Consider the following 23,221-nt stretch of genomic DNA (forward strand, 5'->3'; position numbering starts at 1 on the left):
TAGACAAGGAATTTTAAGCCCTGTGAGATGCACTTTTGCATTTGAAATCCAATTTTTCGTGTTCAGATCAAAACCTTAATGTTGGAACGAGCCATTTTTCTTGAATGCTGGAAACAGTTTTTGTTAGTAAAACAAAACAAAACAAAAAATACTGTGTACGCGTCGTGCTCTTACGACGGGAAAAAAGAAATAAGCGCTCTAAAAAAAATCAGAGGCTTTCTACCCCGTGAAGGAAGGCCAGCGAAGCTGGAGCTGTGGCGCGACCTCTACGTCACAAACAAAGGACTCGCACGATTGGTGGGTAGAGACAATGACGTATCAGTGCGCTCCCAGGTGGCCGCCGGAGAGAGAGAGAGAGAGAGAGAGAGAGAGAGAGAGAGAGAGAGAGAGAGAGAGAGAGAGAGAGAGAGAGAGAGAGAGAGAGAGAGAGAGAGAGAGAGAGAGAGAGAGAGAGAGAGAGAGAGAGAGAGAGAGAGAGAGTCTTTTTATTAAAGAAGAAGGCCGACAGGGTTGCCAGAATCTCAACAGTGAGATGCTCCACGCTGGGGGAATGGGTAGGGGAAGGTGGAACAATGAGGAGAAAAGAAGAAAAAAAAAGCAGACATCGTGGGAAAAGTTCCAAGATCTCGCGGCATTGCGCAATGTCAAAGGCGTGGAGTGCACACGACTAGGAAAAATGGCGGTGGAGGCGCGCATTAAGTGGAGCTATGACAGCAATAACCATACTTCCTCCGTAAATGGTCATGTTTCACTGTGCAACACACAATGGGGGAAAGCGAGCGTACAGCTTTCTGTATTAACTCCACAGAGAAGCAACTTCTGCCGTTGATCGTGAACGCTCGTTGTTTAATTACTTCCAACCATTACAGGACTCAACAAATGTGGCTAGAGCGCAGGTGTGCGTACTTCTCTTCCCGTCCCGTCTGAAGCGTCGTCGCTTTCCCTCCAGGACAACGCCAAATCCGACAGGACGGTGTACACAATTCCCCCTTGTTAACATTTAAATTGTTTGCACAAATTCGGACTGACTTACAAGTCACTGTGTGTCGTGTGCTTTCTCGCGCCAACGTTTTCAAATGTAGCTACATAAATAGATTTTCATTGACTCATAATTTTTCAGTTAAAGCCACAAAGTCTGTAACACGCGGAACCTTTTTCCGAATTTTTGTAGGGAGTTCTACGTTTTTCTCGTTTCATTATGTTTCAGTTTACTTGTTAGTGCTTCAACAAAAAAATTAACAATAATAAACTTTATTTCCATCAAACGATAGAGGAGACCCACGGTAAAAGCAACCTGAAAAACAGGTAGACAAAAACCAGTTTTACAGCAGGGATTCGCCCGTATGTCCACGATGTGAACAGCGTGTGTGCCATTGGGTGGCTCACCACGCCGAAGAATTAATGTATTGGCAATGATAGAGTTACTCGATTTATTGCTGTTTGCTTGGCATAACACGTTTACGTGCCATTTGACATGTAACGTGCAGAAGCCCCGCGATCACGCAGAGGTTTACAAAGCACAGCTAAAAAAATCAGGTCGCATGCGTTCATCCTGTCACCTCAAAATGCAAATGTACTTCTCGCAATAATCTTTAATAGGACTGGCAGTATTGTGGCATCAATGAAGTAAGTAAACAAAGAAACAAATATCATATTCTAACAGGGAAAGCGCGACACGAGGCTGTGCTGGCTGCCGGATGCCTCGCAGGGAGAGGCGCTGGGTGGAGTGGAGGACGAGGCATGCAGCAGCGGCAGCAGCTGGGACGCGGAAAAGGCGGCTGAAGGGGCCCGCACAAACGTGTCGGCACATTGGAGGCGGGCTCCACTCGAACGTGGCAGCGAGAAGTTTATCATATGAATGGGCAGACATAGCCACTCAGAGAAAGAAAAGAGGGCAGAATTTGCCAAGATATTGTCAAAGTTACCCGGAATTCAAGGATTTATAAGCTGGACAAAACTGCGTCTCTGATGTCAACTCTGAAAAAACTCTGATGTCAATCGCACGTCAAAGTGCTGTGCCCCAGAATTCAGCTTAGGCCGCTACCCACACGTAATGTTAATAGATCCAATCTACGCGAAAGTTTGTTCACTTCTTCAAACGACCATGAAGCCCACAACTGGTCGTACACATGCACTGTGAGGCGAGAAAGTAACTCACTCCAGGAAGACGTCCAAGCCTGAGCCATCTCCGAGTCGCCATTCCAGGTCGTGAGCGTGGACCAGGAGGCGAGCTCCGCGGGCACGAGAGATTGCTGCTCGGAAGATGAGATGAAGACGGTGGTTGTTGAGTGACGTCATACAGAACGCGGCTAGAGGATGTGGCTTTCAAGCCACGTGATGCAAAACGCAGCTGCAGAAGCAAAACAAAATGGTCTCTGCACACTAAATGTTTGTCTTCCCTCCCGCCTGCAGCTTCACCCCTCTTTCGCTTTGCACAACCCGTCCTCCTCCCTGGCGGCAACGCATGGTTCAGTGACCCCCACTAGCGCGCAGACCCACCCTTGCCATCCGACAGGCAGCTGGGAGGCTGACCAGAATTTTCCCCCTTACTCAGCCCTGGAAAGCCACAAGTGCTACGAAGTGCCTGCGTCCTGCAGGACAGACCTTACGGCAGCCACCATCGCCGCACGGAACCCAAACTCGGGGCAGTGTCTCGAGCCTTCCTTCATTACGGCGTTTCTTTGCCGCATTGTGTTAAATCCAGTGGCGCTCCCGTTGTATCCTCATCCGTGCACGCAGGGCGCCATGATTCAGCTCACGCTGCAGCTGGTCCTAGCAATGCGTCGCCGCTTCTTCCTGACACGCCGCAGACTTCTGGAGCAGCGACCGGAAATTGTTAGTTGCCAGAGTTCTTGCAACGAAGTTACGATCAAATACCCTCGTTTCTTTGCTGAGATCGCCAAATGAGCACAATCCACTAAACGCGATCACACAGAGGTCAACAAAGCATAGCTAAAAATATTTTTCAGGTCGCACGCATGTGTTGTCCATTTTACGGCTTGGCGTTTTATATCTTATCTAGACTCCCTGCGTCCCAATCTAGTACTCACCATTTGAACACCACTGTACTCACCATTTGAACACCACCAAAAGCCTCGCCCCCAACATGAGACTATGTGTCGTTACAAATGCGACAGAAATTTATTTCCAAGGAGGTCTATTATTACCTATTAAATTACGTGCTCAGCGATGATAGATGACGTAACAATGCGGAGCCGTCTTCGTTTTTAATAATTCAAGCAACGTAATTTTTTTTCAAGCACATGTGTTTACCTCGTGGTGAAACGTTCATATTTGAACTATGGATCTCAGCAAACCGCGGAGCACAGGAGTTCGGTTATGCGAGAATTTTCACCCGGATATTGAAAATCACGAGTTTTTATCAGAGGAAAACGTGCTGAAGCATGCGTGGCTCTGTTTTCCATGAAGGCAACGGAGCAAGTTTGACGCGCTCGCGAAAAATGCGTAGGATTCAGCGCGTTTTGCGGTGTAGCCCGTGCGCCTGGGAAGGAACAGTCAGCCAACTGTTTCCTGATGACACTGCGTACAGAGAAAGCGACCTCGAAACAGTGGCTTTTCCGTAAGTATTGCTTGCTTGCCACTGCCACTGATTCGGAGGGACAACCGGTGGCGCCGATGGGAACATGCATCTGTCAGCAGCAGCGCGTGAGCAGTTTTCGTCGAACGCACAGGCTTCTGCAGGGAGCATCCAAGTTACACGACATGCCACGTCAGAGTGTATATGCTTGGAAGGCGCTTACCGGGCCGAGATGCCGGGTGCGCAGGCCGTTTATCTGGGTAACTTCCTTTCCGTGTATGTTCAGAGAAGCTAGCAAGCATGAGTCGCTCACTTGAGCAGCTGCAGGCAGCAATAGGGTTATAGCAGACAGGAGAACCGGTTCCGGTACTGTATACCCGCTAAGCGATCGGAGCCGCCGCGCATTCTCAGAGGCATCAAAACTGGTTGTGCGCATGCGAAGGTGTACCGGGTACCGTTGATTGATTGTGGGGTTTAACGCGCCGACGCAACGTAGGCGATGAGGCGCGCCGTAGTGGAGGGCTAAGGATTAATTTTGACCACCTGGGGATCTTTAACGTGCGCCGAAATCTCGTACACACGGGCGTTTTTGCTTTTCGCCTCCATCAGAAAAGCGGCCGCCGCGGCCGGGAATCGAACCCGCGACCTCGTGCTCAGCAGCGCAACGCCTTAGCCACTGAGCCACCGCGGCGGGTTACCGGGTACCGTACCGGGACCGGTTCTCCACTCCGCTATAACTCTCTAATGCCGATATGAGCACGCAGCGTGATGAAGCGGCCGACAGGTGCGCCTGAGAAGTGCTGGGAAGCACCAGGATCCAGTCAAATTAGCACGCGCATCACGCGCCGACCCATAAGTTGGTCATCATGAAGCCCGCTCGAAGGGATATGCTCCTGAGTTAGCGCTTGTAGCCACTGACGGCGGGAAGGTATACAAGCCCGAAGTGGGTGCCCGTACGTCGCTGACATTTTCCCCTGCCGGTGTTTTAAAGCAAAGCTTTTTACCTCTACCCCCCAAGGGTTCTTTCGCGACCGTTGGTGTCACCAGAAAACTCCAGCGAACAAATAAAAGAATTTACTGGCACCACCGGGAATCGAACCTGGAACTAATAGCGTATCAAAGCGAGAGCCTGTAGTCTTACCGATTAAGCTACGAGCCCACGCGAAGACAGGGAAGACAGGTGGTGTACTCACCAAGCACATCTACGGATTTACCCCCTGCGTTCTCGCTGAATGCCACGTGAAAGCGTCACGCGACCACTCACGCCCGTCTAGTGCCCTGTGCGCACCTTGCTCATGTGCTAAGAGTTACAAAAATTAAAGGAAGCTCACACCAATGCATGGCATCTCACTTCTAGTACGCCAATGTGCTAAAGCCTGTGGCCTCCACTGTTCACGTAAACAATCACAGCTCCTTGTCGTCCGCCCTCACGCCAAACCAAGGAATACATTCAAATACTCCTTGATGGCCAGACTATCACTCCAAGCCCCAGCATCAAGATCCTGGGCCTACATCTTGAGGCTAACACCAAGAGTGACGTCTCCTTGCAGCGCCTAAGAAACAGCAGTAATCAAATCATACACATGATCAAGCGAGTTGCCACCAAGGAGCGAGGCCTAAACTTTCGATTAATTGAAGCTTTTGTCCTCTCGAGAGTCACTTACGTCAACCCCCTGTCTTCTTCTCCACAAGGAAGACATAGAGATGCTTTATATAATGATTAGAAAGGCGGTCGAACAGGCAATTGGTCTTCTCATGAGTGCGTCCACACAGAGGCTGCTTAGCACGGGGCTCCACAACACGGTGGAAGAGCTGATAGAAGGCCATCTTTCTAACGAGAAGGTCCGACTCAGAACTGCGGTGGGTAATCGCATGCTTCACCAGATTGGCTGGGCAGCACAGAATGTCACTCCGCTTGACGTACTCCCAGACTCTAGGCGACTAAAACTAAAGATGCTCCCTTTGCTTAGAAATATGAACCCCTCACATGACGAGGGTCAGCGAAAAGCACGGGCCCAAGTGCTAAACACCACCCTCGGTAGGGATCATGCAGTTATCTACACAGACGCCTCCAAACATCGAGGGAAGCAATACGCCATCATCGTGGCTACTTCCAGAACCAACCTCCTTGCGTGTACCTCGCTTAGGACCCAAGAAATGACGGCAGCAGAAGAGGCAGCCATCACCTTGGCTCTCACTCAACCAGGGGTTCGGAGGGTAGTAATCGATTCCCAGCAAGCCTACTGTAATTACCAGTAGGGTTGGGTGTCCTGACCTGCACTGCGCGTGCTAAAAAACCACTCCCTAAACGGTTCCATTCAGCACATCTGGACACCCCCTCACGCTTCAATGGAGGGCAACAAATACGCCCACCCAACAAGCCTGCGCTTTTACCTCCCGTGCTATGGAGCTGCACGAGGACAGTCACCCGCTTGTCACGTTCAGGGAGATAACCCAGCATTATCGCCTTCTGAGACAGACCGTACCTGCGCCTTACCCTGACCTTTCCAGAGAACAACAAACTACCCTACGGCTCATACAAACCGGGCTCCTTCCCACAGCCTACGCGTCTTCACTTAATGTATCCGAATCGCTACGACGCTGAATGTAAATTTTTCTCAGAAGTAGGAACACTCCGCCCCGTAATCGGGGTGTGCGACTTTAGCACTGAGCACCCTCCTCTCTTTCCGTCAACTACCCAACAAGAGCAAAGGGAGATGCTGCTGTCCAGGCCCTCTCTACCTACCCAGCTTCAGCGGGTGGACAGAACACAGGCCGCGCGGACTGCATATGGGCCCCACAGAAGAAGGAATCACTCCCCAGGGCTGCACTCTGGGCCGTTCAGAAATCTGAACAGAAGTATTTCTTCCTCCTCCTCCTTCTCTGCCTCAAATCTCGTCGCCTCCGTCCGCGGCACAGAGACGGAGAAGACAGATCATCTAACACCGGGTTGGAGCTTACTTTAATTTTATAAAAAAAGTTACGCCCATCTCCCCTCGCGGGAACCCTGGTGTGATGCGACGCTGAGGAGGGTTCAAGCGCAAGCGGAGAGCAACCGTCGACCGAAAGGCAACCGGAGAGCGGCACACCGGTTATATGCGCAGCGCGCCCGAAGGACAGGAGACCGCGGAGAGAGAGAGTACTGCACATGCGCAGCACCACATGCAGCGCCGTCCACCGGCGTAGTGAGAGCGCGCTGGGCCGCACACGCTCTCACCTGGGCACGCGCCGGCGCCAGTGCGTCTGCCGCGGCTATGACGCAACACAATCCAACACAATCCACTTTAATCCAATCCAATCCAAATCCAATTCAAGCCAAGCCAAGCCAATCCAATCCAATCCAATGCCCCTCGCGAGAGTGTTCGCTATCGGGAGGAGAGGGGGAGAGTGGCTGCGGACAACGGACGCACGCAGGAAGGACAGGGCCGCCGACAAGAGATGCTCTGAGCGTCGCATCTAAAAGTTTCCACTCTTGTGCTACACCAATACAACTCAACCAAACAGCGTTCATGCTTCATGCATTGATTTAACCTTAACGAGAATATCTCTTTGAAGTAATAAATGGTGTGGTTAAGTGCATTTCACTTCTCTCTGGTTTTGCTATTTGTAGAGCGATGTGAGGGAATTTAAGTGAAGTCGCATGGGTAATCGTTATGGGTGCCGTTTACAGCTTTGCTTTCCAACCACATTCACGGGGTGGATTGGCGCGATTTTTTTCAGTTCCCTCTGCCTTCTAAACCTGCAGTGCGTCACAGGAACAGGGTAGCGCGCGATATCATTGGAAGATCAGCGAATAGTGCTGAAATGATAAATGCCAGCCTAAGAGCGTTCGCTACAGACGTGTTGCAGGCAGCGTCACTTTTTTGGGCAGCTCGAGTGCGCCGGTAGCCTGGCCAGTTGATGCGTGCTCCCAATGGTGCTTGGAAAACGAAAGAGGATGTCGCTGCACCTGTTACCACTGGTGCGGCGGCCTTCCACGGGGCATGGCATCAGCTTACGTGTTTCGTTACATCCTGTTATCTTACAGCTGGGTGAAAATTTCCTAGCTGGCTTACGTGTTTCGTTACTTCTTGTAAGCCTACGGCTGGGTGAAAAAAATTTCCTAGCTGGGGGGACAGCGCCAGAACCTGATTCACTCTTTCGGACTACTTCATTTTGTTTATTGTCCTTATGTTAACGTTACTTATTTATTTAGTTATTTATTTACACAGTACTACTAACTTCAGTTCAGCAGCCCTAGGCACCATGGCCATACCGGTAGACTGCCTTTCTTTTTTTTTTTGTCGCTTGCCAAGACATGTTCACTTCAGACCTTAAAAAAAGGGGGAACGTGCACAGCTACTGCATGACGTGTCATTTCTTAACCGAAGGGCGTGAGCTTTTTCCATGCGACATTATTCTACTCCAAATCAAACACCAGTACTGCCAACAACGGCTTTGCGTGAACAATTTCCCGACTTGTACATCGATTGGGTAGCAGAGATATCGCGAAGCGGCCAGTTTACAAGCAATGACACGCAAGGACACCTCACTCGGCCCGAAGATCTCGTGGATTTAAGTCAACGTAGGTTTAATAACGTCAGGCGCGAACCTGTCCACGAACCTGCCTTTGTGGCCTCCGGTTGTCTAGATTCTTCAGGCTACGCATACCCAGTTCGTAGCGCCCATTTACCCGCACCAACTGGCACCCCGTGCTGCAAGACCATGTGATGATTGCCAACCGCAGCTGAGACCTGCTTGACGCGCATGCCCACTGGGATTCCCAGGTGCCGGATACGGGGGCAACACGGTATACATGTCGCGTGTTGGCTGCATTCAAAGGGAGTGCGTGTTGTTGGCACGGTTTGCTCGACAGCAGAGCGCGGTTACCTGCAGCCGTCGCCAGCAGCAGCCACATCCACTTGCCGCGGGTCGGGAGTCTTGTCGACGGGCCCATGGACGCCAGGGGCGAGCACCTGCACCGGGAGAACGCAGGCCGGGTGAGCGACTATAGAACCACTCGGGCCGCACTGCACCAGCGAACAAAACAGCTCAGGCACCGGTGTTCGCAGGGACTCACGGAAATGAGCGCAGTGCGACGCCGCAGCTCAGATCGACGTGCCGCCGAGCAGAACTTGAAGCGCGAAAACAGTGCGCCGGCATTCGCGCATTGGGCTGCGGATACTCGTTCACTTCAGCGGCGGTGAACGAAGCAATCGTGGTGAATGCGTCGACGCGGCAGCAGAAATGCGTGGTGGATGCACGCGCACTTAGTATTTACTCAAGAAACCTGAAAGGAAAATCGCCAGAAGGCGCAAATTTGTCTCGTCTTGCCGCCAGCTTGCAGCGAAAGACGGCGTTCACTGGATTTCCTGTGAGCTACTGTTAATCCTATCGGAAAGCGCCTCAACAACAAAGAGAGAAAAAAAGAAAATTGGCTAGGTATCTGCTCACTTCGTTGCAAATGTCGCCCAAAGACGACAGTTGTCCGCCGCCCCTGTCACGTAAATGCCTCTCTTCCCGCCCCGCCCACCTCTCATGCCCTTCCCCTCTCTTGCGATTCTCCCAGGATAAACACGGCCAGGATAAACACGGGGGAGGTTTGCTAAAAGTCAATTCAATTTTCCCGCGCTTCCACAGCTCGCGCCATCTACTGGAAGCTTTTGTTACTTTTGAACTTGGAACACTGTCACCAGGTCAGGGCTCGCACGAGCTCTTTGTGTATTTTGGGGTAAAAATGTTGTTTTCGGCGCGTATTTTTTTATTTTCTGTCGCAAATATCAAATGCACTTTTGTTTGCAAATAAAAACACTGAGTACTTGTTCTGAATTGATCTTTTATCTCCGATATCCCTAATGGTTTCTTTTGCACACCAACGTTGACAACTATGAAGTATGTGTTCAGATTCAGTGGTTCAGAAAGGTTCTGACTTTACAAACTCTTTTTAGAATGATTTTATCTTTTGTCCGGGTGGCTGAATCGAAGCACAGACCGACAAGTGGTCCAGGAAAGGCTATGGTCTTTAATAAAGAGCAACACTGACCCAGTCATGAGTGAGTGATTTCACATGAGCCTCTACTGAGCCGCGGGCAATATATATGAACGCTGCATCGGGCGAAGGGGACACCAAATTGAGCGGGCTCCCATCTCTGCACGTACACGCAGCGGCGCGGCAGCGTCCTTGCCTACTCTGAAGTCGGCAAAGAGTTTCATACAATGAACTCTTCTAAGGCCCTCGGTAGGGTTTGTTCATACTTCGCGGCTCCCCGTCGCGCGCATTTTAACAACGAGGTTGCTAGAAAGATTGCCGACGAATGGAGCAGCCGAGAGGTTTGCACCGTGACCTTGGAACACAAGTTTTTTTTTTTGTGGCAAGCGTACTTTTCGGACAACAACCGCTTGCATCGTCGCCTGCACGCCAGTGTCCCATCTTCGTGCCCGAGCTCCGCCGGAACTGCCCAATGAACAATGCCGATGAGCAATGCTAATGACATACCTTTATGAATAATGTCTAATCCCACTCGACTTATTAGGGGTTAAACCCATAGGGGGCTGGGTGTTGGCGTCTTCTGTCGTCGTCGTCTTAATCGTCGTTTCATGTAGTCATTGTACTTAAACACTGGGACACTCGTTTACGCCTTGCGCTAGAACGTAACGCGTACTAAAAAAATTAAAGCCGTTCCACTCAATGTGAAAGCTGTCGGAAGTGCAGAGCAGTGATTCGCCATAATGGGCTGTACCGCCGTTATCCGCTTGCTGCTACCACCTCATGCAATTCAAATTTCCCACCTTCTACGCAGAAATTTGGGCTAGTTGGTGATACGACTTCAACATGATAAAAAAAGCGCACTAGACGGGGACAGAAAAAAAGACAGTGACACGGACAAGCGCTAAACATCAACTGAGGCTTTATTGACAAGAAAGGCTATATATATACACACAAATGCACAGAAATACTAAAAGATACGCAAGGCGCAGATTTCACAGAAAATGTGATTGACGCTGTAGATGGGCTTTTTCTTTTGTGTGCAAAGCCAGCGATGGAGTGCCTACGCATTCGTCATTTTCCTTGATAATACAGAACGCCTCGAAGATTTCTCTTTGTAGTTGCGTCCTAGCGCTGCGCAGGACGCGTGTTCCCTGAAAGTCAGGCGTGCAAGAGCACCACCGGCAGTGATCTGCCAAATGTCCTCCCCTTGCCAATGAGTTTACGGCTGCGCGGTGCTCCCTCAATCTTTCATTAATGCAGCGTCCGGTCTGTCCGACGTAGCATTTTCCACAATCTAGTGGAATCCTGTAAACCACACCTACTTTACATTCCACGAAGGGTGTGGTGTGCTTAGTAGTGCAGCCAGCCTTCCCAGCGTCGTTGTTCACGGCTTTGCACATACGTGCAAGCTTGCCTGGCGGCAAAAAAACAACTTGGGTGCCGCACCTTCCGGCCACTTTTTTGAGCCGGTGGGACAGGTTGTGCACGTACGGCCCGATTACAGGCCGCGCCTTCTGGTGTTCAGGTTGATTCACTCTAGCCTGGCTTCCTGAATTTGCTTCTTTGATCAAGCTTCCAGCTATGGAAGCCAGCAATTCTGCAGGAAAACCGGCAATTGCGCAGGTGTCGAGCTTGGGGCTGAAGGCTACGTGCAATTTGGTGGAAACAGGACTTTTTGAGAGCAGCGCGCATGCAGTTTTTGGCGATACCCCTTTTCTCAATCTTGGAATGGGCCGAATCGTAGTTAAGGGCTGGTTTTTTGAACCGGGGATGGTATCTCAGCACACCTGACCGTCATGGAAAAGGATGCTTAAATCGAGGAACCGAAGGCATCCCTCTTCAGATAACTGCTCAAAGGTGAGTTTGAGCCCTTTGCCACATGAAATAAATAGAACTTGGTTCACGAGTTCAGCCGAATCCTCAGCACGCACATCCTTCAAAAGAACCACGTAGTCATCTACATACCCAAAGACGTTTAGAACCTTAGCACCACAGACTATGTCAAGACACGGGTGAATACGCTTGTCACAACAGGATAAAAACAGGTCATTTAAAATTGGGGCAATACATGAACCAATACACATCCCCTCCTTTTGAAGAAAGGGTGTATCATTAAAAGCAACTATTGTAGAGGACAGGTAAAATCTTAATTCCATAAAATTGTCAATATTAAATTGTCAATATTTGGCAACAGGGCCAAAGTCGTCGATGCTTTCACGAACGGCACAAAAAAGTTCGCTTCGTGGGATTGAGTAGAACAGGTCTACAACGTCTAGGGAAAAAGCATGCAGCGGCTGCTGAGGATATTCTTACTCAGTAATAAAGGTCAAAACACTTTCTGAGTTAGGCACAAGGTAAGGGTCATTCACCTTAAGCAACTTAAGATGCCTTTGCAAAAATCTAGAGAGGGTTCCTTGCCATGAATCCTTCTCCGTCACAATCGCCCTGAATGGAATCCCCTCTTTGTGCGTTTTTGCTGAAAAAAACATATCTAAGAAATCTTTTTTCGCACCAGCGATGGTTTTTTTCAGGCTTTGCAAGTTAATCTCATCACAAAGAGCCAATGCCTTCTTCCTTAATTCTTTCTTTGAGCACTTAACTGAAATAAAATTCTTCGATACAGCTTGCTGTGCTTTTTTCAGAAAAGTCACCCTATAGGAAGCACTACAAATCAACCCTATTTATCTGACACCAGGAGCGCTAAGTTATTCTTCTTCAAAAAGTTCAAAAAAGGAATGTAGGTGTGATGTACAGGATTCCACTAGATTGTGGAAAATGCTGCGTAGGACAGACCAGACGCTGCATTAATGAAAGATTGAGAGAGCACCGCGCAGCCAAACTCATTGGCGGGGGGAGGACATTTGGCAGATCACTGCCGGCGGTGTTCTTGCACGCCTGACTTTCAGGAAACACGCGTCCTGCGCAGCGTTAGGACGCAACTACAAAAAGAAATCTTCGAGGCGTTCTGTATTATCACGAAAAATGACGAATGTGTAAGCACTCCGTCGCTGGCTTTGCACACAAAAGAGAAAGCCTATCTACAGCGTCGATCACATTTTCTGTGAAAGCTGCGCCTTACGTATCTTTTTAGTGTTTCTGCGCATTTGTGTGTATGTATATAGCCTTTCTTGTCAATAAAGCCTCAGTTGATGTTTAGCGCTCGTCCGTGTCACTGTCTTTTCTTCTGTCCCCGTCTAGTGCGCTTTTTATCATGTCGAATTCCCACCTTCGCAGTGCTCGCGGGCCCCCTGCCTGAAACTGCGCCAGCGGGTGTTGTGTTCTCTCTGTGCTTTTCTCCCCGCACGTGCCGGCGTTGCACTGACACATTTTGCGTTTACTATCGTAAAAACCAACTCAATGGGCGTCCTTAACTAAAGGAACGCGGGCGCTGCCGGTGAATTGCGTATATTTTTCTTTAAATATACCTATAGCTTTTTTAGCGCTAAACAACGGGAAGATGTATATAACAAACGCCAGCGTTTCAAGAGTTTCGAACGTTTATGACTATATGAACCGCTTGGCTTTCGAACCTCTGGGGTACGCCGCGAACAACAGCGTTACTTGGATTGTATTTGATTGGATTGGCTACACTGGCCTAGGTTGACCAGTTTCGCGTAGCTCCTGGAGAGCCGTGCTGCGGAAGCTCGACGATTGGATTGGATTAGCTTGGCTTAGATTGGATTGGATTGGTTTTGGATTGCATCAGATTGAATTGGATTTGGATTGGATGATAAGCAGCAGTAAGCATGATAATCAGCTAATCCTAGACAACCACGAAAGCTAAGAATAACCAGCTGAACCTTAGCTCACGCTACGTATGTCCTGGCATAGCCGCTTGGCTTTCGAAGCCTCTGGGTTACGCCACGGCGAAGGGACCGTGACAAGCTACACCGTACCGCCGTGTCGATATGCTTGGTTCCAGCGAGCGAGCTAGGACGACAAGGCGAGCGCCTAAAGTGCTCTGCACTTAAAACAAAAACACCGCGACACTCGTTTACTCCTCGCGCTAGAGAGCTTCGTGCTTCAAATACAACGGACTTTTACAGCAACGCTGTATACCTCAACCCCAAACGGTTTCGTCTCCATTGGCAAAAACGTCTAGGCGCCAAGAATGCGCTTATACACTGCATGCTTCGCCCCTCCCCAGGCTTCACATTAGCGGAGATGGTCCAGGTTTTTTTTTACTTCCTCTTCACTTGTAGCCCTGTTTGAATCTCTGAGTTGACACACGCACTGCGTTTGAAGAAGTGAGTGCCGGTGCCATTGCGCCTTTCCAGGTTCCTCTCACTACTGAAGAAGAGTTTGCTGCATCCCCGTAGTGCTACTCTGTGTAGGATGAAAGAAGCTCTTTTCAATATTAAATACTACTCCTACGTTTTTAGATAGGTCTTCCTTTCGATTGCTCAAACAAGGCTTGCACTGACGTCATGATAGCTGGCACGTCGAAGCACTGTCTGCACGGTCGAAGGCTGTGAATTTATCGAACGCTCTTATCTCGTGCAGCAGAGCAGTGTCCCAGGAAGGGCCGTGGTGACGTCACATGCAAGCCATTTTATATCTCTATTTCGTTACGCGCCGTATCATTGATTGTTGAAAAATACCCATCTGTTACGAGCATCAGCTTTGAAAATCATAACTCTTGACTTTTCCGTTATAAAATCTAATCATAGATAAGTGGCCTGTTCCCCGCACATATCCTTGAGCTAGAAAGCATAACTTTAGAAAGGCGGCGTACCCAAGCCGAAAACTGCGGTACGCTTCGCAGAGTGTGCTGCACTCTAAAGTAACTCTTTCTGATCATGCGGCGATAAGAAATTTTAACAGCGAAGCTGTTAAGCAAATCGTTATTTTTCGTGGACGCAGTTAGAAATACGAGGAAATTGCCGAGCACGCGCACGTGAGCGTGGGCCTCACGGCGGCCACCCTGGCGTTAACAAAACCAAGCAAATGCCTAGCACTCTTGTATGAGTGCCTCGCGACGACCACCCAGCGTCCCCTGCGCACGTTTGTCAAGACAAGCATACCCACTTGGGGAGACTGACCAAGGCAAAAAAAAAAAATCACGCCATATCCACGGAATGAATGATGATAAGTGGGGCGAAGCTCGAGAGGGGGAGATCATCGGTAACCGTAACTCTCCCGTGAAAGTTCGCCCATTACATCATTAAGAAAGACCTAAGACTGTGTGCGTACATTGTACAAATCAACTTTTATTTTCGGAGTCAATGCTCCCAGGCCTAGACCTGGTGAAAGACCCCGCGCCATCGAGGACTACCCCGCACCACCACCACAATTTGTCACGTAGGATGGGACACAACGGTAAAGAAAGAACTTTTATCTAGGGCGAACTTGTGCCCGAACAAGACTAGAGGAAACGAGCAAAGGTCCTTGCGTCTCGTTCGATCTCCGAGAACGACTGCCTGCGTTCGTGGCGTGATCTCTTGCGTGATCTCCCCCTCGCAGTGCACGTGCGCTCGCGCCTCCGTTGGCGAACACTGACAAGCTCGCGCTCCCGGTGCCGAGTTTGCGCTGCCGGTTGCAGCCGGTTCTTGCGCGTGCAACGCGGCCCACTTTGCGACATCGCCGAAAGCATGCGGCGGTCACGTACCACGAGACACAAGGGATGGACAGACCCATGACTTAAGGAGCTTCGCGCGTGCAACGCGGCCCACTTTGCGACATCTCCGAAAGCATGCGACGGTCACGTACCACGAGACACAAGGGATGGACAGACCCATGACTTAAGGAGCTTCGCGCGTGCAACGCGGCCCACTTTGCGACATCGCCGAAAGCATGCGACGGTCACGTACCACGAGACACAAGGGATGGACAGACCGATGACTTAAGGAGCTTCGCGCGTGCAACGCGGCCCACTTTGCGACATCTCCGAAAGCATGCGACGGTCACGTACCACGAGACACAAGGGATGGACAGACCCATGACTTAAGGAGCTTCGCCCCTAAAAAAAAACCTCCAGTGTTTTCTGTAATCGGGGCAACACTTGCTCGGAACGAGAAAGGGTCGTGATAGCGTACGCCGCTTCAAGGTCATGTGCAATGATTAACACTTCAAAAAAAAAAAAATGAAGGAAGCTCACACTTACAGCAACAATTATGGAGTAAAGGTAGTTGCGGCAGCGAAGAAGAAAAAAATCGGCTGCAATCGTGGACTTAAACCGTCGTTACCCGCCGTGGTGGCTCAGTGGATAAGGCGTTGCGCTGGTGAGCACGAGGTCGTGTGTTCTATTCCCGGCCGCGGCGGCCGCTATTCTGACGGATGCGAAAAGCAAAAACGCCCGTGTGTACGAGATTTCGGTGCGCGTTAAAGATCCCCAAGTGGTCAAAATTAATCCGGAGCCCTCCACTACGGCGCGCCTCATCGCCTGCGTGGCGTCGGCGCGTTAAACCCTAAAATCAATCAATCAATAAACCATCGTGATGGTGCGGTGAAGGTTGCGTACAGCTTAGCTATCTTCAAGTCTTACGCGTTAGTGTGAGCTTCCTTCATTTTTCTTACCTTCGGGCGCATTTTTCCGCGCTCCGGCGGGAACCGAGATTGCGTATTTCCCATTGAATACGCCACATGTATCGGCGCTCACTGATCCAGAGAGCACGAGTCGTTGCAGCCCGGGACCTCGGGTTCTAGCAATGAACTCGCTCTCTTGCTCCCCTTCCTCATTTCCTTATTGTAATGAACGCTTTTCCATCCATCCATCCATCCATCCATCCATCCATCGCCATTTTTCCATCATGGCCGCCGGTCCTCCTACATGCGAAAATCTTTTTACAGCGAAGCTGGATATGTCTCGGTTTCACGATACAGAGTCGGTGTACAAAGCCGCAGATACAATGAATATTTCTCTTGCGGCAAAGCCAACTTTCTCGTGAATGCTCTATAGCTCTCAATCTAATGTGGGTATCTTAAAAAAGTCATTATATATATATATATATATATATATATATATATATATATATATATATATATATATATATATATATATATATATATATAAATGATTAGGAAATGAGGGGCTGGTAGAGGGACTACAGATTGAAAGCCGGCAGTCTACAACGCCAAAGGGCGCATAGGGGAATTGTTAGGCTTTTTTTACTATGGTTAGTGAAGGTAACATTTTTAAATCTACGTAAGCCAGGAAGAAAAACACGCTTCCAGAGTGGGGACCAAACCTACGCCTTCCGATTTGATCTCGGATACGCCTTACGAATTGGTAAAGCACCCTGTATATATATATATATATATATATATATATATATATATATATATATATATATATATGTAGCGAATCGGAAATGGGAAATGAGGGGCTCAGTGAATTAAGACAGAATAAGGGTTGGCAGTCAAGAAAACCTCAGAAAGCAAAGGCGGAAATGCGTTAGGTCATAGAAAGAGATGAAAAATTTTTTGAGACAGAAAGAAAGTGGTGAAAAAATGCCCGCCGGGTGGGGCATTTTCTCACCACTTTCTTTCTGACTCAAAACATTCTTCATCTCTTTAAGGTAAAAGCACGATTGTTGCCAACGTTCGAAATTGTTCGAAGTTTTTCTTCTCTTATATATATATATATATATATATATATATATATATATATATATATATATATATATATATATATATATATATATAAGCAGTAGAATAAACTTCTCGAGGAGCCAAAAGAAATATTGGAGAAAATGGTTGACTCACAATTAAAAACAGGAGCGTTTTACTGACGTTTCGACAGTCTTCATAGGAGTCCGGTGACTCCGATGAAGACTGGTCCTCCAGTTAAAAGGTCAGTAAAACGCTGTTTGTTTTTAATCGTGCGTAAACCATTCTCTCAAATATATATATAGTATACGTAAACAGTCGGATACACAGCAAGAACAATAACAAAGAAGGTTTATTCACGTAGCGGCAATGGGACTTGCCTTCATCGCAGTACAGTTACATGATGTTGCTGCCAGAAACATTTGGAACACATTTCTTATATAGCTTTGCGGGAAATTGAGCAGGAGAGAAAGATGTTTCGGAAAGGGAGAGTATGCATACAGTCGGGATATGTCCATGGTACAACAAGACAGCAAGAGAGAGAGAGAGAGAGAGAGAGAGAGAGAGAGAGAGAGAGAGAGAGAGAGAGAGAGAGAGAGAGAGAGAGAGAGAAGGGTTTGAATGAACAAGGCAGCTCATGATTACGCGACGTCATGGCAACTCACGTGGTGTGGGCTGTAAGTTCAGGCACAGCGGAAGCGTGGACAATTGCGGTTTGTCCAAGTGAGCAAACCTTTGTTATTGTTCTTGCTGTGCATCCGGCTGTTTAGTTATGGGTTATGGTATTTCTGCGCGCTTCGTGAGTTTTTTTCTAATTTATATATATATATATATATATATATATATATATATATATATATATATATATATATATATATATATATATATGTGTGTGTATATATACATACACAAAAATGACAATCACCTCATTCGGAGCTATAAAGCACTTTCGAGTAGCCGAATAGCAGTGGCAATAAGGACTGCAGCTTTGATGTGTATATATATATATATATATATATATATATTATAACTCGAAGTAGTAGATACAGTCGAACCTCGTTATATCGAATTATTGCTTATATCGAACCATTGTCAGTTTTTTAAAAGAATTACATGCATTTTTAATTTTCTGTATCGAACTCGGTCGGTTAAGAAATGGATATATCGAACTCAGCGCCTGCCGAAAGCGCGCGCTCCGGAGACAGGCGGCAGGCTTTCCCGCAACGCAGGGGAGAATAGCGGTGGCGCAGCAGGCGTTTCCGACTCAAACGCATGCCTGAGGCGCCGGTTCAGGCTAGGCGGCATACGCAGTTGGCTGACTCAGGCTCAGCCGGTTCACCAGTTGGTTCAGTCGTTGTTCATCAGCTTTAGTCATCGACCGACGTGGAAATCGCCGCGGAGGTCACCTGCGAGCTGACTTCAGAGGCGGTGGATGGCGAACCTGGCCCTTCGACCACCGAGGACCCCGCTCCGCTCCCAACTTCGGGCGAAGCTGTGGCCGCTGTGGAACTTTTACGCCGCTACTTCGGCGGAACGGAAGGTAGTGGTCTCGCGTTCGTGGACTCTTTGGAAACCATGGAGCAGGCTGTGGTACGACAGGCAGTCAACTCGAATAAACAGTCAACGCTGCTGCAGTTTTTTTCCCCTGGGAATAAATAGTTCACTTTAACGCTTCATGTGAGTAGTCATTCTTGTCGTTGCCTTTTTAGTGATTGAAGCGCGCTGCATTTTGACGCGTTTTTTGATCATATTTTATATATCGAATTTCGGTTATATCGAACTATTTCACGGTTCGCGCACTGTTCGATATAACGAGGTTTGACTGTATTGGGAAACTGGGAAATGTTTCGATACAAGCGAATTTTCGAGATAAGCAATGTTGCGCGAATCGCCTTGAAATATCGAGTTATTTGAAAAAAAGGCGCTACTACTTACCAACTTTTCAACAGCAGCTTCCACGCTTGCTTTTCACAAAGGTTTGAAAGAGAAAGAAAACATACATGAGACGTTCACCGGCTGGGTTTTGTGGCACTGCAATGCTGGTCTGCTTTGCGGTCGCACTCAGGCTTAGTAAGGAGTCCTCTAGCTGTTCGACGCATTGCATGAGCTGTTGCTCTCCAGTGGGTTTTAAACCCGCACGACACGCCTCTATCTTCTAGTACATTGTACCTCTGCGCATGTCTCTATCGTCACATGACGTGCCACAGGGTTGCTTAGCGAAGTTGATATGCCTCTAGGCTCAGATTTCACGTTCGGGGAAAACTTCCGCTTTGTGGTAGGAGCGGCTAAACAAGAAAAAATCTAGGGACTTAGGCGCAGCAGGATCGCGCGAATCTCGTGAAACGATCCGCGGCGGCAGAATTTTCGTTCCACTCGCGGTCAAGATCTCGAGATATCCGCAGTTTGCCCCAGAAATATTTCGAAATGAAGGGCAACAAATACATGAGACTATCGTAAATGGTTCGGCGCCACGGAAAATTTCGACTGAGCCGATTTTTCGGAATTTGCGAGTTCGAGTTAACGAGACACTAATATATATATATATATATATATATATATATATATATATATATATATATATAGTCTGGAAATATAAAAACTCACTCAGAGCGCGAAAAAATGAGGTAAGTATAGACAGAGAGAAACGAGAAAGACATTAAAAATAAAAATAAAAGTCCGTTTCCGAGGTTGCCGAGGTAAAAAATAAAAGTTTACTGACGTTTCACGAAGAGGAAGTCCTCTTCCTGACACGTCAGTAAACTTTTATTTTTATTTTTAATGTCTTTCTCGTTTCTCTCTGTCTATACTTACGTTATATATATGTGATGATAGGACGGATGACATGAACCATGGTCGATTCTGAAGCTATCTATTTACAGAAAGCGATGCAATGGTGTGTTGCTGCTGGTCGAGCACGCAAGGTGCAAGGATGGGCAAAAAAAAAAAAATGTCACACTCTCGGCAGCCTACGAGGCTTGCAGCACCGACTTTTCCCTTCCCTCGCTGGGACTGTGCAGGGGCCATGAGGCCGCGAGATTGATACACTGCGAACCGCTCAAAGGTTAAAACCCTACATGGCTTACTTGTAGCACCTCGAAAGTGGTGAAATTTGGGCAGGTTGGTACATGACCGTGAGGATTAAAACAGCAGTGGGACGGACGGGACACAGGAAGAAACGCACACTTGCACTGACTATAGAAACCACGTGTTTTTATTGGTTCGAGGCGTCGTCTTAATGCGAACGAGGCGAACCATACGCATCAAGAAAGAGAAAAACACAGCCAAGGAGGACTGCAGAAATAGGTTTTCGTGTGTTGATTCTAAATTTGAGAGATTGTATTCTTTCGAATCGAGAGGTGTGCCGTTGCGTTGGGCAGTACATGCACGTTAGAGTTCGCTGGTTTGCACACTCTCTTAAATTTCGTAATATAGCCTCTTGTACAAAAAAAATCGTTTCTTCACTGCAGGTGTATTGAACGCCCTATGATGGCTTGCTAGTTGGTTAGGCTGGGGTTGTAGATAAAAGGGCGTTGTACGTATTATAGGGGGGATTTTGAGGCCGGGCGTGTTCGTGCGGGTGGGTAGGATCACTTCACCATCTGTGGAGAATTCCCGGGAGTGCAGAGCTCGGGCTACGTTTTCCTTAAAATCTAGCCTAATATTTTAAAGTTGACTTTAATATGGCACCACGCCTATTTAAAAAGTGCAGCATTTTGAATGAACAAGATTTAGTTTCAGTTTTATGGTGAATTTAAAGTGCAATTTTTTTTTTTTTACAGTTCAGTAATAATTCAGCCCTGAACTGATTCGCGCACTGGTATTTTTTCCGGTTCGACACACTGATGCACACACACACACACACACACACACACACACACACACACACACATATATATATATATATATATATATATATATAGAGAGAGAGATAAAATAAGGGTTGGCAGCCAAAACCTCGGAAAGCAAAGGGGAGGATGTGGTAGGTCATTGAAACAGATAAATAATTTGGAAAGACAGATCGAAAGTGGAGAAAAAATGTGCCCGCCGGTGGGATCCGAACCCACACCGAGTAGTCCGAGTGGCGCTGGCTACCACCCCGAATATATATATATATATATATATATATATATATATATATATATATATATATATATATATATATATATATATATATGGTTTGGAAATGAGGGGCTCGTTAGGAAATACAGAACAGAATGGCGGCAGTCTACAACGCCAAAGAAGGCATAGGGGAATGGTTAGACTATTTTTTTACCGTTAGTGACATTACATTATTATTTTTTGATTAATTACGTGAGAAAGAAAGAAAGAAAAACACGCGCCCAGAGTGGGGACAGTAAGGCATTCGAGATCTTATCGAAAGGCGTGGGTTCGGTCCCCACTCTGGGCGCGTGTTTTTCTTTCTTTCTCACGTAATTATTAAAAAATAATAATGTAATGTCACTAACGGTAAGAAATAGTCCAACCATTGCCCTATGCCTTCTTTGGCGTTGTAGACTGTCGCCAGTCCTTTCTGTACTTCCTAACGAGCCTCTCTTTTCCAAACCATATTATCGTGCGAAAGCTTAGCGAGGGCCTCGGTTCTGGCAGCCTTGATGCCAAGGTAGCATAAGAGGGTTTCCCGCCAGTTACCCGCTTATGACAGGCTGTAGACGTTCGAGTCACGCCCCGGGGGTTGAAAAGAAGGTCCCCTTCCCCCCTTGTAGTCTGAGTGGCGCTGGCTACCACCCTCAAGCGTCAGATACAGTTGTAGTAAATATAAATGCCCCAGAAAGTGAAGGAGAACACTGTCGCCCAGATTGCCGAATTGGTAAGGCATTCGAGATTTAATCGAAAGGCGTGGGTTCGGTCCCCACTCTGGGCGCGTGTTTTTCTTTCTTTCTTTCCCACGTAATTAATATATATATATATATATATATATATATATATATATATATATATATATATATATATATATATATATATATATATATATATATATATATATATATATATATATATATATATATGTGGGTGTGTGTGTGTGTGTGAAATGAATCACGGAATCACGTTGATACGATTCGGCATATTAGGTTTTTCTTCGGCCTAATACGTGTTTCTTTTCGTTCCCGGCCAACGTCACTTAGAAATAATGCATTTTGGTGCGCTTAATACGATCAAATTTTTGCCGAAAACTGGATAATACGACCGCGAAGGCGGAGCTTGTCGGACATTTCAAGTAATCTTACGTTTATTCTCCGGTATATTCGCTCAAACCGCATTCCAACAAGCCACGACCTGCACGTTGCAGAGACGCCCGGGGAGCGGAAGCGCCGGTTTTGCGACCAACACATTCCTGCAATGTGTGGCCGTTCCGTGCAAGGCTGGCGATAAGTCAGGCAATGCACCCCGCCATGTAGCAAGTCGTATCATAATCAAGGAAGCAGGCGCGCAATGCTCGCAGGCGCGACTTCCCTTCCCCACTTTCCCATGAACCCTGCTTCCCGCGCAGTGATTTTGTTCTCTTTTTGCCTTGTTGATATACGGGGCCGGATTTCCAGGCTTGTGACAACGCCAAAGAAATGCAAGCCGCAAGGGTAAATTGTACCCCAATTCGAAGAGAAACCGAAGAGGAAGCGCGTGGAGTTGGCAAGCGAGTTCGCTTTGCCAGTGTCAGCGCTGAACACTTTTGTCGGTCAGGAAGAGTAAATTCTAAAGAAGGTGCAAGTTTTTGGACCTGGTGTAAAACAAACGCGAGGTGCGAAGCATGAGTAAAAGGAAAACCTCCTACTTAAATGGTTCAAGGAAGTTACAGCGGCAGGAGTGAAGTTCGACGGGTCAGTCCTACGCGAAATAGTTGACAACATCGCGTTCTCCTTGGACATTCAAAACTTTCAAGCATCCGGAGGCTGCCTTCACGGATTGTTGTACAAGCAGTGTCTGCCAAAGCAAAAAATACCGGCAGCTTCTTTTTGAACGTTTTAGAACAATTTACTGCCCTGGACATTTAAAAGAAGAAAGGCCAGCACAAATTGAGAATTTACTTCGATGTTGCCCCATAAAAGGGAGTTGCTATTTGGATAATACGATTTTCGGATAATACGTTTTAATTCCCGGTTCCCGCGAAAAACGTAACAACCAGATTTCACTGAATATATATACATTATATA

At 47.6% G+C, this 23,221-nt stretch overlaps 1 protein-coding gene and 1 non-coding gene across 6 annotated transcripts in view; one reads left to right on the forward strand and one right to left on the reverse strand.

Annotated features, from left to right (window-relative positions):
- Nucleotides 1–23,221, reverse strand: part of LOC144174287 (cystinosin-like) — a 190,663-nt gene that overhangs the window by 44,689 nt on the left and 122,753 nt on the right. For 3 of the 5 annotated variants that reach the window (XM_077702902.1, XM_077702899.1, XM_077702900.1), the window contains 2 exons: nt 8,408–8,493; nt 2,159–2,252 (listed from right to left, as the gene is read on the reverse strand). In XM_077702902.1, coding sequence (XP_077559028.1) covers nt 2,159–2,252; nt 8,408–8,474 — 161 coding nt within the window. In that variant the 5' untranslated portion in view covers nt 8,475–8,493. Of the gene's footprint in view, nt 1–2,158; nt 2,253–8,407; nt 8,494–8,597; nt 8,874–18,989; nt 19,145–23,221 lie in introns of those variants that run through there. The other 2 variants (XM_077702901.1, XM_077702898.1) reach the window with 2 other exon arrangements.
- Nucleotides 21,865–21,936, forward strand: Trnak-uuu (transfer RNA lysine (anticodon UUU)). The gene has a single exon. It is a non-coding gene; the product is annotated as a tRNA-Lys (tRNA).

The sequence above is a fragment of the Haemaphysalis longicornis genome, unplaced genomic scaffold, assembly GCF_048455015.1.
Source record: "Haemaphysalis longicornis isolate Haplotype H1 unplaced genomic scaffold, Haemaphysalis longicornis Haplotype H1 scaffold_3, whole genome shotgun sequence".
Classification (NCBI taxonomy): domain Eukaryota; kingdom Metazoa; phylum Arthropoda; class Arachnida; order Ixodida; family Ixodidae; genus Haemaphysalis; species Haemaphysalis longicornis.